We start from the raw sequence: 16,494 nt of genomic DNA, 5'->3' as shown, positions 1-16,494 counted from the left end.
CTTCTTCTTCTTCTTCCCCTTCTTCTTCTTCTTTTTATTATTATTATTATTATTATTATTATTATTATTATTATTATTATTTTAATTGTTTTATGTGCTTTTTTCTTGCCCTAATTTTCGCTGCTAATTCTGGAATGGTGTCAAACCACACAGCTGTTTAGTCCTAATCCTGTGGGTTTTTCACACATTGTGCTTGTGGAAATGCTCCTACTTTCGCGATTAAACAACTTGCTGTGATTTACACAGCAAAGATGAGTGGGCCAAAATTCCTCCAGAGCGCTGTAAAAGACTCGTTGCAAGTTATCACAAACGATTATTTTCTCCCTAAATAATACAAACCATCATTTAAAAACTGCATTTTGTGTTTACTTGTGTTATCTTTGACTAATAGTTAAATGTGTTTGATGATCAGAAACAGTTTGTGTGACAAACATGCAAAAGAATAAGAAATCAGGAAGGGGGCAAATAGTTTTTCACACCACTGTATAATGTTAATTTTTTTAAAGATGCAATGTCACCATAGGTTATATCATAGATTTCATTTTTTCTGACCACATTTCTTTCACAAAATTTATGGTCCAGCACTATCCTGCCAGGTTTAATTTTTTTTTTTTGGAAATTTTTTTTGCTAAATTCCATTAATCTCCTTTGGTGATTTCTTTGCTTCATGCAGGCCAATAATTTGACCCTTCTGAAACATGTCGTTTTTAAAAATTTCTCATTCTTTTTCAGATGTCTTTACTGTTATTAAGGCAGCATGTGCTTGAAAGCTGTTTCCAAACCCTACACTCAAAAACGTAATACATGTGAGTTCTTCTTGAAAACATAAAAAAAAACTTTACACTTGATATAACCAAAATATAACCAAAGATAACCAAAAACTTTAGCCACTATATTTTTTCACTGATATTTGATGGAATAATAGGTGGCGTATTTGTATATGCTTTGATTTCCGTGACACTTTTCTTAACCATAACCTTACAATAGATAGATGTTAGCTATCATACATTTTGTCTAAACACAAATTATGGTTGGCATGTAATTAATTTAACTATGTGCAGCTGATGTAGTAATTTGAAGTAGGTATTGAATATTAAGTCAGCTTTTCAGTTTAGTAGACTTTGATGACAGTCTGTACTCGTATATATTTTGTTTTACTTGGACACAAACCTTCACTGTATACAAGTCCTGCATTTGTCTATGTTGAGTGCGTTTCTTTGAAAATGTCTGTCAAAGCCAGTAGTGACATTTCCTTATAAAACAACATATTAATAATGCTATTTTTCTTTCTTTCTCCCCTCTTGTCTCTCTCTCTGTTCAGAAAAAGGAAAAGAAAAATCTTTATTTAATGAAATTCAAAAACACTTCACACTTTCAGATCCTATTGTAATTTATCATGCTGGGATAATGTTATATATAAATTCTATGCTGGATCTCATGGATATGTGGATCTTCATGAAAATGTATGTAGGGAATCTGTCAGTATAAGGATGATAGAAAAACAGCTGAATTAATGTTCAGTCATGCATCTTGGCGGCAATGTTCTTTTGTATTTACCATATTTTAAATGTTAATGTCATGGTGTAGGGATTTGTTTGTTTGTTTGTTCTTTTCACCAACTGAAAAAGAACATTCTTGTAGGAATTCTAGCAAGAATTAGCATTTGTTTTATGTTCACATTTTTTTACAGTATAATGTGATCCACAATATACTGTAGGTTTTGCTTCCAGGGGCTAGAGAAGGACTTGGATGGAGAGACTAAAAGAAAAAGGAAACTTAACAGCGAAAGAGACGTTATGTATATATTTTCAAAGAATAGTAGATACAACTTTTAATTCCATGGTCTTTCCTGATTTCTATTTCTCTCTATATTGTAAAACAAAGCTAAAAGCATCCAAAAAATGCAAAGATCTTTTTTGAACAGTTGATAATGAGATGTCTCCTTTATAACGGCCTCTTTATAATCGCTGGTGCTGTTTGTTAATTGGTGATTTTTGAGGTTGGTAACTCTAAAGCAGAGGTAGGTTTTGGTCTCCATGAGAACCAGTTTTATTATGGCGCTTGATATATAAAAATTTGCCTATACTTTTCAAAAATTATGGCCCGGTCTTTATTTTTTATATTTTTCATTATGTTTTACTGGTAGCTGTCTTTTTCAAGACTTACCTAATTTCATAAATTTTTTTAAAGCAATCCAAAATATTTCTGATTAACAACTAATTCTCCAAAGCCATGTGTGACCATGTGACCAATTAGCACTCGTAACCCTCTAATTATCAATCCGTACCTTTGCAATCGTTGTTAAATAAAGGGAAGGCCAGGGAGAGACTGTAAGACATCATTCCAGTTTTAATTCCACAGAAGCAATGAACAATAAGGGGCAGCATGTCCTGCTCAGAGAATAGGAAGACTTCCTATTCAGAGAAGGATCAATAACGTTATTCACATGCAAACCAATTATGTATTAACCTTATTCAATAGCTTCACAATTATACACTACCTGGTAAGACCTTTTTTTAAGGCCTCTGTAATTATACATAGGCGGGGTACGGTTTGTTATAATTAGTCAGTGCATTTAATGACCACAGACAGGAATCTAATATACATAGAATTTAATTCTACTGAATATGCACATATTCTCTTTCACATAAATTATAGACTTTCATGTGACTCACTCTGCTCCCAAGAATAGAAATGACTGTGATGGACTTTCTAAGCCACAAAACAGTCTCCTGTAGGTAAAGGGAAACTTTAGCATGCTGTCAGTACAATGCTACAGTATGTACAGTATGGACATATATAAAATTGGTTCTTTTTATACTGTAAATGGGATACATACAGTATATAGTGTGCAAATATACGCCTTTGACATCAGCAGGTCCTTTAAGTGCTGTAAATTGCAAGGTGTGGCCTCTGTCGATCGGAATTGTTATGTATGCCCATTTAGATTAAGATCTAGGGAATTTAAAGGGCCTTGGACTCTTTGCCTGCTAAACCCCATACACAGCATGTTATGATGCACTGGGTGTTCTGATACCTTTCTATCAAAACAATATTTTTTTCCCACAGACAAACATGGGCCTTGGGTGCTTTTTAAACTTTGTGTATATTTATATATATATATATATATATATATATATATATATATATATATATATAGTGATGTAATGATGTTTTATATTGTTTTCCATGTACAGGATTTATTAGCATTTAATTGATATTGAAGCTTAAAATAAGCAAGAAATTATAAGTGCACACAGATACGCGCGCTCGGCAGGATGTTATCACTTTGCTTTGCACCATGAGCTGTCTCCGCATGGTATGTAGCGCCTCACTGCAAGACACAGCGTAAAAATAGAGCAGCATTAATCACACATACTGTACACATGCAGGTGTATGCTCATTCATAAAAATTACACACCTTTTCCCAGGACTCCGCATTTAGGCTGTGCCTTTGCCACCACAAACATATGACAGGATAGTTTACTAGTTAAGTTCATTTATAGCAAAAAGAGCAAAAAAAAAAAAAAAAATGCATTTGATTAGTATCCTTTTATATATATATATATATATATATATATATATATATATATATATATATATATATACTGTATATTGTAGATCGTTAGGTTACGTTGACCAAAACACCAGTTAATAAATATATTATATATAATAATATATATATCATATATATAATTTATATATATAATATATATATATATATATAAATAATTAATTAAAATAACTAATAATTAAAATAAAGGTTCTTTAGTCATTCAGTCAAGATTTGGAATTGAAAGCGCATGCTATATCCTATAACATCATCAAGCTGTGACACGGTACTGTGCTGCACAGAAAAGGACACCACACCACATAAAAAAAAGGGAATGCACTGTTTTCCTTTTCTGGTTGTTGAACCTTACTGGACACAGGGCAATAAAATAAATAAATAAATATTAAATAAATAAATAAAATTATAGCCCAGACATCGGGTCAACACAATTACCCAGCCCAAAGTACCCTGAAAAAAAGAAGAAAGTCAATAAAATATGGTAATCAGGTTTCTTCCCTGAACAGCTGCTTGTGGCTCTCAGTTAGAGCCAAACAACTAGTGTACACACAGAGGATAATTAAGCTTTACAATTTATTAACCAAATGATTATTATTACTGCCTCTTATTCAGCAAAAGTGGTTTCCATTTATTATGCCTATTAGAAAATCCAATTTAGACTTCCTAAAAGAAGAGCAAAATACTGCCAGGCTGGGGGATCAGTATTAAAGGCTTTATATGATTATGCTTCTCTTGCATATTTTACAAATAAATAACACGAGCTTTGCAAAAGTACAAAAAGATCCACAAATATATTGAAAGTGATTTACAAATACTAAATTGCATGCTTGAATAAATTCTTAGTGTGTGTGCGCGTACAGAATGCACAGATATTTTCTTTTTTTCCACCCCAAATTAGTAATCGGTGTTGGAAAGTAGAAAAAAATTTTGCAAATTCAGTTGCAGATATTTGTAGATTTATGACTGATGTGGTACTGTACTTGTTAAATCATAAGACATTTCTCATGCCATTTATGCAAATTATTATTATTTTTTTAAACCCCTTGTCTAGACGGACAGGGCAACCTTTTGCTAACTGCCACAATTCACCAATTATATCAGCACTGCACAAGTTCAAACAGGGAATCTGGTACTGGGTACTGTAGATAGGGCGAACTGTAATTAATACCATATGGGATCTCTAGTTATTTTTAACAGCATTTAACAATTTTTCTTCTTTTTATTGATTTTTTTTGGTCTTCTTGAAAATCAAATTTAAAACACAAACACACGTTGATCTACTGTATATCCAGGTCATGTTTTTCCCCTTTCTTTCTTTCTTTCTTTCTTTCTTTCTTTTTTATTTATGAATGTATTAATTTAATATGCCAGCTGCAGACCTCACTTCTTTAGGGTTAGGGGATCATACTGTATCTCGCCTTTGGTCTGTGTGCATGAAGTTTGCATGTTCTCTCCATTTTTGTTATGTGTGTTCTTGTGCCATATTACATGTTTGGGACCCTACCTTGTGATAGACTCCAGGCTTCCTGCCACAGTATAAGTACTATGGAAAATGAGTGAATTATCAATCGAAGCACCCTCAGCACCCCTACTGCCTACACCCCCTGGGTTTCTCCCAAGTAGATTAATATTTATAAAGACTAATTAGTTGGGGTTAATTTCAAAATATAGGACATGGGGAGAAAAGCCTTACTAAAGACATAATAAAACATTCAGAGATAGTCTGTTTAACATGAATAGCTAATAAAATATTGAAAATGTAAAAATATAGCTCACTGTTTAGCGAATGTATTTATTTATTTATTTAGTCTCCAGTCTATATATGTACACTAATCAGCCTTAACATTGAAACAACCTAGTTTTTGGGTTCCCCTTGTGCTAATGGGGTGGCCATAGATTGGACGTGTTTGTCCAGCGTATCCCATGGGTGCTCAATCAAATTGGGATCTGGGGAATTTAAAGGCCAGATCAGCAGCATGTAGGTGTGTGTGTGTGTGTGTGTGTGTGTGTGTGTATAGAAGATATCTGTTGACAAACCAAAGTATTACCAGACTATTAGAAGTTTATGAGGCTTAACAAACATCAGGTTAGAAATTTAGGCGACCATAAAGTTTTTTTTTTTTTTTTTTTTTGTAAAAAATAATTAAATATTTTTAGTCAGTATTCACTTCCATGAAAATATTATAAGTATTAATGTCCATGTTCCTTCAGCTAAAATGATGCCGAAACATTGTGGAAATGTCTGCAACGTGCGCGTGAGTATGTGTGTGTGTGTGTGTTCATGCATGCTAGTATTTGTTAGACCAGTTTCCATTCTCTTACATTTTATTTTTCTTTCAGTGTGAGGTAAATGCAGGAAAAGCAATTTAAAACTCTCCAGCTGTCTGCAACAATGAGGGCCTGCTGACAGTAGTTGACAGGGTGTGTGTGTGTGTGTGTGTGTGTGTGTGTGTGTGTGTGAGAGAGAGAGAAAGAGAGAGAGAGAGCGAGAGATGGAGGGATGGACAAATGAAGCATTAGTTGAAGGAAGGCAAGATGAGGAGTTGGCATGGGAACATGATGAGCTCGCCACTGTATAGCTTTTGAGTAGTTTGTGTCTATTATCAGATGTCTCTCTCTCTCTCTCTCTCTCTCTCTCTCTCTCTCTCTCACTCACTCTTACTCTAGTCTGTCTGAGTGTGTCTGTGTGTGTGTGTGTGTGTGTGTGTGTGCGTGTGTGTTTTGGCTAAGCAGCTATGGCGGTAACTAAATCCTTCACATTAAAGTAATATCATGCTGAGCTGAGCTGAGGACTTGACAGCAGGTCTTTAGTGATTAATTGAGTGTTTAATGTGGACATTATACAATAGGACGACTGTCCCAAAGCACTGAAGAGAGGGAGGGAGGGAGAGAGTGAGGAATGTATATAAAGTTTATAAATGCTTATCAAACTTACTCAAATGATCATGCCACAGAATTATGTACTGTATATCCATTTTTTTCCCAATCATGTGGCACTTTTGTGGCAGGAAACACCCAGGCCAGTGCTTGCTATCCAGTATCCAGTGGTGGACACTGATCAGAAGGTTGGGGTTTTATGTCCCAAGACAATCAAACTGTGACTGTCGGATGTTTGAACATGGACCTTAACCCTCTCTGTTTCAGTGGCTAGGAAATGCAAAGAAAATAACTTTACTCCGCAGTAACTTTTCCTTTTCTTGTTGTAAGCATTTAGAGGAGAAATGTCAAGATTAGTTAGGACCAAGGGGGCAACCTCCAGTTCTGAAAAATGAGTCCATCTCAGAAGTGCAAAAACACACAGTTACTAGAATGACCACTAGCTGGCTAAATTTTGTTTTTGGTCTTTATAGCTGGATTTCCCAATCAGGTTGACTATTTGGGGTGAATTTCTATGTAACCTATCAGGGAAAATTACATTTAGCCATGAGGTATGCATAATTGGGCAAACTTGGCCTGCATTGGCATCAAAATATTATCTGTTTGCTGTGTATCACTTTAGCCAACCACCTAACTGGAATTGTTATAGTTTAACTTTCCACAAGTAGTGTAAGAGTTGAAATGAGACAACATGCACATGGGTGGATAACAAATTTGAAATCAAATGTAGTGTTCCAACCAAGCCATGTGTATTCCAGCTAGTGATGTGAAGTTTGGATCATGTTAGTGACTTGATTCTTTGAATCTCGTTCATAATAATGAAAGAATCTTTTTTTTTTTTTTGAGTCGTTTAGTTCATTTGGTTCTTTTGAACAGAAATAAAATAAAATGTTACATTTTCAATCAACAGACCCCCAGCACTCCTACATACACAAACTTTGGCTTTAGTTCCAGTAATGAAAATATTACAATGCAGCTAGGGACATATTATGATAAACAGAAGAGCAGCTCACCTCTCATACAGTATCTTCTAGTCCGAATCATTCTTTCTTTTGTCACATGACCCACATAGACGCTATGCACTGCATTACACGGGGAACAGAATGGAACAGTCCGAGTCGTTTGGTCTTTTGAATCTGTTGCATTGCATAGCATCTATAGGAGTCATGTGACAAAAGAACGAACAACTTGAACTAAAAGGCTCATGAAAAGAACCACTAAATTCTGTTTCCTGTGTACTGCACTGTATAGCGTCTATGGGAGTCACGTGACACAAGAACGAATGGTTCGGACCAAAAGACTTGGGCAACTACTCATTTCTGTTTCCAGTACATAACCTATGGAGGTTTCGCGATGCTTTGCGCATGCGCACGCAGTAGAATATTAACTATTTACTCTTCAAGACTACTGGTTCTTCTGAGTCATGTTAAAGTCTTATTTAAAAAAAACGAATCGTTCATGAACGACCCTTCACTAATTCCAGCCAGGCTCCATTCATTCTAACCATTTGGATTGGGTCAAAACTACAAAAGACCCCATCAGGTTCCATTCCTTTCAATTATGTCATAAAAACAAATACACAAACTGAACAAAATTTAGATTTCTGCATAAAGTTAATCTTAAGTTTAGAATTCGGAAACAAAAGTCTATGAACCCAAACTGTCTTGTGTCAACAGTTCAGACTGGTAATGCAGGTGTAATGGAGTAGGGAATGTTTTCTAGGGCAACTGTAATACCAAAAGGGCATTGTTTTAAGTATTTTAATGCTATAATCATTGCTGCTAACCACATGAATCCATTTACGGCCTCAGTTTACCCGTCTTATAATGGGTACTTCCAGCATGATAATGCCCTATAACGATGCACAAAAGGTCTCCAACTGGTTCCATGACCATAACGATGAGTGTGATGTGCTTCAATGGCCTTCACAGTCAACAGATCTGAACAAAACTGAGCATTTTGGGGGAGAGAAGAGCTGTAGCATGAATTTGCAGCTGATAAATTGTAAGAAAATTATGCAATGCATGGACTTGTACAACAAACCTAATACAAAATCAAGCTTTAAGTGCACTGTATATAGTGCTTAAATCAGGAGTTTATTAGCTAGCCCACCAGCATGCGAAAAGAAAGGAGTAGTGTGACTGTAATAGCTGTAATTTTTTTAGGAGGTGTGTGTGTGGGTTATGGCAGAGAGGACAAAACAAATATTGAAGAGAAAAAAAAACTATCACTGGGAAATGAACTCTATTTCTAAAGGGCACTGTAGAAAATACCAAAAAGTTGCCACTGTCTACAGTAATTTCTGTTTTCATTGTTTCCTTTTCAAGATTTTGGTTGTTGAGGTAAAAGTAAAACAAATGTGTGGGTTGTATGTGCACAGCAGATTCTATCATTGCCCTGGCAGCAATTCACTTTAACATTTAATTACCCCCTGTACACAAACATGTCCATAGGTGCTCATGTGCATAATTCTCACAGAGAGAATTAACACCTACGCAGACACACACACACACACACACACACACACACACACACACACACACACACACACACACATATTTACAGACGCAAAATCGCAATATAAAGATATCTCTAGTCTTACATGTAAAATATAAATCACATACATAGGGGAAGGTCGGGATAATTTCATTCATCTTCATATTTTTGTTACAATAAAATGTATTCTAGATTCATAACAGCCAGGTTAAGTATTCAAAATATTAGTTAAAGCATATTTAAGATGGCGGTTAAATTTATCTTTAAATAAGTGTATCAGTAATTTTTTTAAAATAATAACTTAAGCCCCAAACATCACAATAAAAAAAAAAAAAAATACATATAGGACACTTCGATTGCGAATACAATGGAATCTTGGATTGCAAGTACATTGGTCTGTGAGTCTTTTGCAAAAAAAATAGATTTTAACTTTGTAAAGGGCAGGGTTTTAAAATGTAAGCAGTATTGTGGGTAATTGTCTCCCATGCTTGGTCTCAGTGTGTGCGCGTCAATCGTATACTGTAGTAACATCCGTACGCACATATACCGTTTACTATAACACTGTAACCACATGTGTGTGTGCTTTTTTCTTTGTGTGTGAAAGTCGTCTTACACAGTAGCCCCCTTCCTCCTTCTCTCCTCTTTCTGGTCCCAATCACTACAGCCACAATTGTTCTAAAGGTAAAGTGCAGGTTAATTACTTTTTTTAGTTTACTTTATAGTTTATATTAATTATTTTTTGTAAATATTTTTGGGTGTGGAAGTAATCGTCTGAGTTTCCATTATTTCTTATTGGAAATTCACTTTGATTTACAATCACACATGAATTATTGTATGCTCGCAATTCAAGGTTTTACTGTAAAGATGAACAATATAATAAAGTATGTATTCAAATACAAATGGTAATGCTGAAACTGGTGAAAAGGTAAGCAAATTACACTGGAATCAACATTCAAACAGTCAAAGATAGTATAACAAAATTGACATGTCTGTTAATTAATTCATGTGGCCAAAATTACTCTGACCATAGTCTTCTTTTAAAAAATGCCAAAAGATAAGTAGTACTATAAAAATAATGTGTGAACCAACAGTGAATCAATATGGCACAGGTGATACGATGGACGCCTTTCCTGATGCAACCCTCCTATTTCCTCTGGGCCTGCATCGGGTGGCTGGGGTTCATACATTGGCTGGGAATCTAAATGATCATGTGCAAGGCATAAAATCCAAGGATTTAACATATGATTTGTAGCTTTGCAGACAGAATTATCACTTTGTGATGTAAAACAGCATGGACTCATTTAGCGTAGAGGTAGGTGTAAATGTCAGACTGTCCCACAGTAGTTCTTCTTTCATGTGCATTAAGTGAGTTGCATTGGGCAGTGAATATGGTCCTGCTGGTTAATGTTAACTTTTCTAATTGCAATTTTACTTCAAGATAGTGAGTGCATTGTACATGTTTAGGTAAACTTGTAATTTATTCAGTCCTGGGTAAAATACAGGTCAACAAAACTATGAAACATGTTCAGGGATTTATTTTGCCTTAAGCTAGGCCCCGCCCACTAAGAAAGTTTCATGGTGGTGTTAATTTTAATAAAATTTTCTAGCTTTATTATTACATCTTGCAAATGATCACTTATAAGGCAGCATGAATACAGCACTAACCTCAGCTGTAATGGGAGATCAGCAGTGGCTTGGTTATGCTTTATAAAAATAAATATCTATTTTGTTTCACAATGAATCATATTTTGGGGAATATATTATTTTCATATATCTTTTTTTTTTTTACTGGTACACTGGTAAATCCGCGCATACACAGTATTTTCTTTTTATTCATTTAATTTTTAAAGATGCTACGAATGGTTTAATATCCTTCTCCAGTGTGTGTGTGTGTGTGTGTGTGTGTGTGTGTGTGTGTTCTGTTGTCCTTTAGAAGAGGTCAAATCTGTATAGCAATTGAGTTTACACAGCACAGGTGTTTTTTTTTCTGGAATCTTTTTTTTAACCCATTCTCGATCTCTCCCCCCCCCCCCCCCCTTGTCTCCCTCAGCTCCCTCCACAGTTCCCATCATGCACCAGGTCAGCTCTACCATGAGAAGCATCACGCTGTCATGGCCCCAGCCAGAGCAACCCAATGGCATCATCTTGGACTATGAACTGCGATACTATGAGAAGGTAAGGGGTTTGTGTGTGTGTGTTTATGAGTGTGTGTTCAAGCACATCACATTTTATAAGGCCCTACATTCTGCAGTCATATTTTCTTAAAAGTGTGGATCGATTGCTTTAAATTAAATTGAAACATGTTGGATTGAGTTTTAGTACAATTATTTTACTACTTTGAAATTGATGAAAAGAGATTTCACTTTGGCTTGTTGTTGCATAGGACATCTGAGAACTGTGTGTGTGTGTGTGTGTGTGTGTGTGTGTGTGTCAGGGAGAGAGAGAGAGAGAGAGAGGAAAAAAAAAAAATATATATATATATATACATATATATATATATATACATATATATATATACATATATATATATATATATATATATATATATATATAGAAAGAGAGAGAGAGAGAGAGAGAGAGAGAGAGAGAAAGGAGACTGTTCTTTGTTCTGTCTGCATTCCTCTAAATGGACATCTGATACTTCGGATTAAGAGGCCTGTTTTCATAATCAAAAAACGAGCGTGAAATTAGACATAAGATCGTGGTGTTGGCTGAATGTGATAGACATATTCTTGTTATCTTTTTGGCACAGATGAGTCAACATGAGATGTGGGTTAGGTGATACCCAAGCGAACCACTTTGATATTTTCATCATGGTATATGACTAATAAAATGTTTTAAATATTTGTTTTAGCATTGGACCTAAATAGCTGTCTGTCTTTTCCACCCACTTTCTTGAGTCTTAAGGGCATAGGTAAATATCTTCTCATGGTATTTTATGTTTGTTTATTTAGGCCTTGGCTTTATTTATTTATTTTTTAGTATTTTGGTGGAACATTGGGCGACTTGCACCTCCAGGGCCCAGGTTCGATCCCCGAGTATGCATGTTCTCCCCGTGCTTGGTGGGTTTCCTCCAGGTTTCCTCTGACAGTCCGAAAACATGCAGAATAGGTTATTAGGTGTTTCCAAATTGCCCATAGTGTATGAATGAGTGTGTATGTGTGTGCCCTGCAATGGATTGGCAGGGTGTACCCCACCTTGTGCCCTAAGTCTCTGGGGATAGGCTCCAGGTCCCTCATGTCTCTGTATACAGGATAAAGTGGTAAAGACTGGGATTGAGTGAGAGCAGTGGAACACTTTTTATTGGAAACTAGGGTGGCATAATTTGTACATACAGTGAAACAGCATTGTTAAGTTTTCACATAAAGTTGGAAATAGTTTGGACTTTTTCCCCTCTATGAGGACATCCAAAAATGTGTCCTTTGGACCAAGCACAATTTGGACCAAATGGTAAGTAGAGAATTTGTGAACTTTTCAACTATTACACTCTCCAGCGAATGACATCAAATCAACATGACTGCTCACAGCATCCGAAGTAAACAAGGGAGACACTCTGACATTGAAATGATTTAAGAGTATACTGTACCAGATAGAGGGATTTTGACTTTTAAATGTCTTTTTAAATGTCTATTTTTATCATTGATGACGAGTCTTGTTTAATAAATGTTATAAATAATTATTTTACATATTCTTTTTGACCTTAGACATGAGTAAATTTAAAGTAAACATACAGTTAAAAATAAAAAGTTAATCATATAAAAAAGGGAGATAAATGTACAACCAAGTCATGATTAAAAATGTTTCAGTTCAGTTTTACTGTAAGAAGTCATAAAATGTCATGTCCCCAAACCTAACAGAAGCCTGTGTGTCTTTTAAGTATGAACAAATTCAATCCAGAATCTGGCCTTTTAAATGATTTTCAACATCAGTTCTTGGTTCAGTGTGCCACTGCTTTTCATTTTGTTTCTCTGAGCCATGAGCCATTTTGTCTGAGCCAGGTAGCTAGATATAAAAAATATATATATATACACATCTTTTCTTTTTGTGCAGCGTATTATTTCAGGCCAAGGATGTAAAAGTTCTCTTTGGAGATTTGGCCTTGCTATTTATTTTCTCAGAGTGCTACATATTAGCCCTAATCTTAAAAAAGGAGGTGGTCTAGTGTTCCCTCCCTCCCATAGATTCCTCCCTCCCATGTTGTAGCTGTGTAATGTGGAGTCATTATGCGCATCTATGTGTTTGTTTGTGTCTGATTGTGGCACAATCCTCCACTGCAGATCAGCTGTGCGCTTTTCCACAGGGGTTTATACAGGGCCCTCCTGCTGCCTCGTGGGAAGGAGCTCAGTGCCAGCAGATCTGACCAACTCCTTTGCACCAGCCAGAGAATTCTGATGGGTGACCTTCACACTTACTGCATACACAGCTTTCTTAGTAGCATTTTTAAATTCTCCCAGTTGAGGTGTCGTGAAGAATAGTAGTTTTTAATCCTCTTCTGGGTGCTCAGCCACTGCAACAATGAAAGGGGGGGTGGTGGTTGCCAATGCCCTCCAGCTTACCATTCTTCTGCCTCCCTATAGGCACTAAGATGGCCTTTCTCTGAATCCTCTGCAGTCGCTGATGAGACTGGATTCTTGTCTTTTCTTGTAGAGTAGTGTAGTGGTGGACTTCTGGACTTCAAGACAAAAACTCTTCGCCATAGAGATTCCTGCTGGGTTGCTGATTAGGGGCTCCTGATTCACAAACTAGCATGGCTGGTTTCCTTTTCTGTTTACCCTTAAAAGAGAGAACCATGCTTTTAAAACTGACTGGTAAACTAAGTTGTTCTTGATACAGTATGTATCAAGTTTGAGTCTGTGTGAGTCCAGACTAGACCTTCACTGTAGAGCAGTCTTTGTACTTGTCTGTTCACTTGTGCACCCCAGATCACTTGTGCAAATGACAGGGCTCGAAAAACCGCCAATTCCATGTGAGAGCATGAATGTCCTCCTGCTTGGTAATAAAAACCATTACATTGTCTGCATGGGATAATACTTCCACTTTCTCTGTTAGTTCACATTCTGATAATCCATGCATGTTTTTCTTGATTTACATAAAAAAAAGGTTCAATAGCTAGACTGTACAATTGCCCTGACTGTGGACATCCTTTCCCGCTTGATTTTAAAAGGATAGCCCTTCCCAACCTAAAGGCTTATGGAAGCATCTGATAATAAAAGCTTAACCTATAGAAGGCATTTTCTTAATCTATAGATTAAAATCCCAGGTCATAAAAAATTATTTTGTACGTCTCGTACAATAAACACGTTGCCCATTATTGTGTTTCCAGGTACACAGTAAGTCTGACTTGCATGTACTGCATTGGTGTATATATGTGTTTCTTCAGCCTGCTTGACAAAAACTTTGAAAGTATTTTATAGTCCGTTTTTTTTTTCCTTTTTTTTATTTATTTCAACTGGAGGCCCGTGTCTCTTTCATGCACAGGTCTCCAGTTTTCTTAAAACACCCAAGTCACCTTTTTTTGTAAGCCAAGATAAAACAGCCCATGTGCAACTGGTGGGCAATTTACCATTGTTTATAGACCAGGTAAAAACCTCATGCAAGTCTGCTCCCATTATTTCTCAGAATTGTTTGTAAAATTCAGCTGGGAGGTCATCTTTGTCCCTCTGTCCCTTTGCTCGTCCAGTGAATAGCTGCTGTACCACAGTAGGTGGTCCTTGAGGTCCAATGTCCATGTCTGATGTCTTCCACTTGTCATTCTGTCAGCTTTGGCAGCTCCTTCCTTAGCTTCTCTCTGCCTCGTGAGTCAGTAGCATCCCCATGATACAGGTCTTCGTAGAAATTTATTGCAATTATTTTCTAATTTCCGCTGGTGATGTGAATGTGGTACCATCAGAACTCTAAGTACAGCATCAGATTGTAAGATCTAATTTTCTGTTCCAGACCAAAGAAGTAGGAGGTCGAGGCATCAATGTCTTTGAATTTGTGCTCTGACGAGGTCTCCCTTGGCCTGCTCATGAAGATAGGAGATGTGTGCCTCCTTTTCTAAAGATTTCTCTTTCTTCCATCATTTTTAGTATTTTATCTTCCAGACTTCTTATCTCCCTCTCCAGTTCCTTGACAGTACTTTTTATTATTGCATTTGTGTGTGCTGTGTATTGCTGACAAAACATTTTAATTTGTGCTTTTCCAACCTCCCACCGTGTGCTTAAGGATGTGAACTCCCCTTTCCCTTTCCTCCATTCCTTCCAAAATATTGTGAATTTAAAACTGAAATATTGATCCTGGAGCAGTTTAAACGCGAGGAAGTTCCGGGCTTTGCGTTGTTAGACAACATGAAATCTATCATGACCATGTGGTGGTCTGAAAGGCCGCTGGGATAAATAATCTCTTTCTATTTTGTCAGTTTTTGTAATATAAAAGCTATTTCATTTTGCAACACTCATCCGTGTGTCATTTGTTTTTATCCATATGTACTGTTTTTTACACATAGGTTCCCTGGCTTCTTTTCTTTCATGGATGCATGGTATGCACCGTTTGCATGGTTCTTCCTCGTTTCTGTCAATTGTTAAATCAGTGCATTTCCAGTCTCCACCCATGACTACAATGTGGTTACTGTTATGTTGTGCGACTGCATTCTTTCTGTTATAAAACATTTTCACTCACTTACTTCCTGTGCTCGTATAGGCATAAAAATTCATGAATAAAACATTTCAATGATTTCAACTTGTACCATTAAACCACAGCCTTGCTCTAACTCTATGCCCTTATAGTTGCTTAAAGTCCTATTAAAACTAATATTGTTATCCAGCACTGAAATTAGACCTATGACTGAGAACTAGTTGGTCTTCTCACAACCTCCTCCATTGTGTCACAATTTCTTTGTGTTTTGTGTAAAAATTGATTGATGGTTCCGTCTACGTTTCTACGTCTACGTTGCCAGCTCGACACCGATTGTGTCTAAGAACTTGGGGGCGAGGGACCTTGCTCAAGGGTCCAACACTGGCGACCTAGTGGCATTAGGGCTCAAACAAGGGACCTCCTGGTCCACAGTCCAACACTCTGCACTTCTTTGTGTAAAAAGGCAACAACAATAATTTTGTGTTTAGTTGTTTTTATTCCTTACCCTATAAATGTTTAAAATGCCTGTTCATAACTTATCCATGAAAAGCAGATACAAGAGGAAAGAAGGACAGATGAGAACGGCTTTATTAGGAAAGAAAAGACTCTGATGTAACTTAACCATTTTTTATTTATCTCTTTTTGTCCTAGGAGTCTTTCTTTTTTTTTAAGTGCTTTGTTTTGTGCCTTTTTTGCAGAAAAAAATCTCTTTTTGTTTCTAATTTGCACCAAGGTACAGTATAAAAAAGGCAGAACTCCATGGTTTCTCTAAAAAATTATTAATTTCATTAATATATTCATCGAGGTAGTCATGAATTTCTTTCTCTTTACAGTAGCAGTGTTGTTCTCTGTCTCCACATCATTATACTCACTACCTTCAATGTCCTGTGTAGCATCTTCCCCATATTCCATATCCACATCCACTAACTTCATAC

General features: G+C 36.3%; 1 protein-coding gene across 1 annotated transcript in view; it reads left to right on the top strand.

Moving 5' to 3' along the window:
• The window catches only part of LOC128512981 (ephrin type-B receptor 1-B), a 355,486-nt gene that overhangs the window by 261,322 nt on the left and 77,670 nt on the right, over positions 1–16,494 (top strand). The window contains exon 6 of the mRNA XM_053486552.1: positions 10,995–11,119. Within this exon, the coding sequence (XP_053342527.1) occupies positions 10,995–11,119 (125 nt within the window). The remainder of the gene's footprint in view (positions 1–10,994; positions 11,120–16,494) is intronic.

Source organism: Clarias gariepinus, chromosome 25 (assembly GCF_024256425.1).
Source record: "Clarias gariepinus isolate MV-2021 ecotype Netherlands chromosome 25, CGAR_prim_01v2, whole genome shotgun sequence".
In the NCBI taxonomy this organism is placed as follows: Eukaryota; Metazoa; Chordata; class Actinopteri; order Siluriformes; family Clariidae; genus Clarias; species Clarias gariepinus.
The sequence above is the reverse complement of the archived record's forward strand: the minus strand, read 5'-3'. Positions and strand labels throughout refer to the sequence as shown.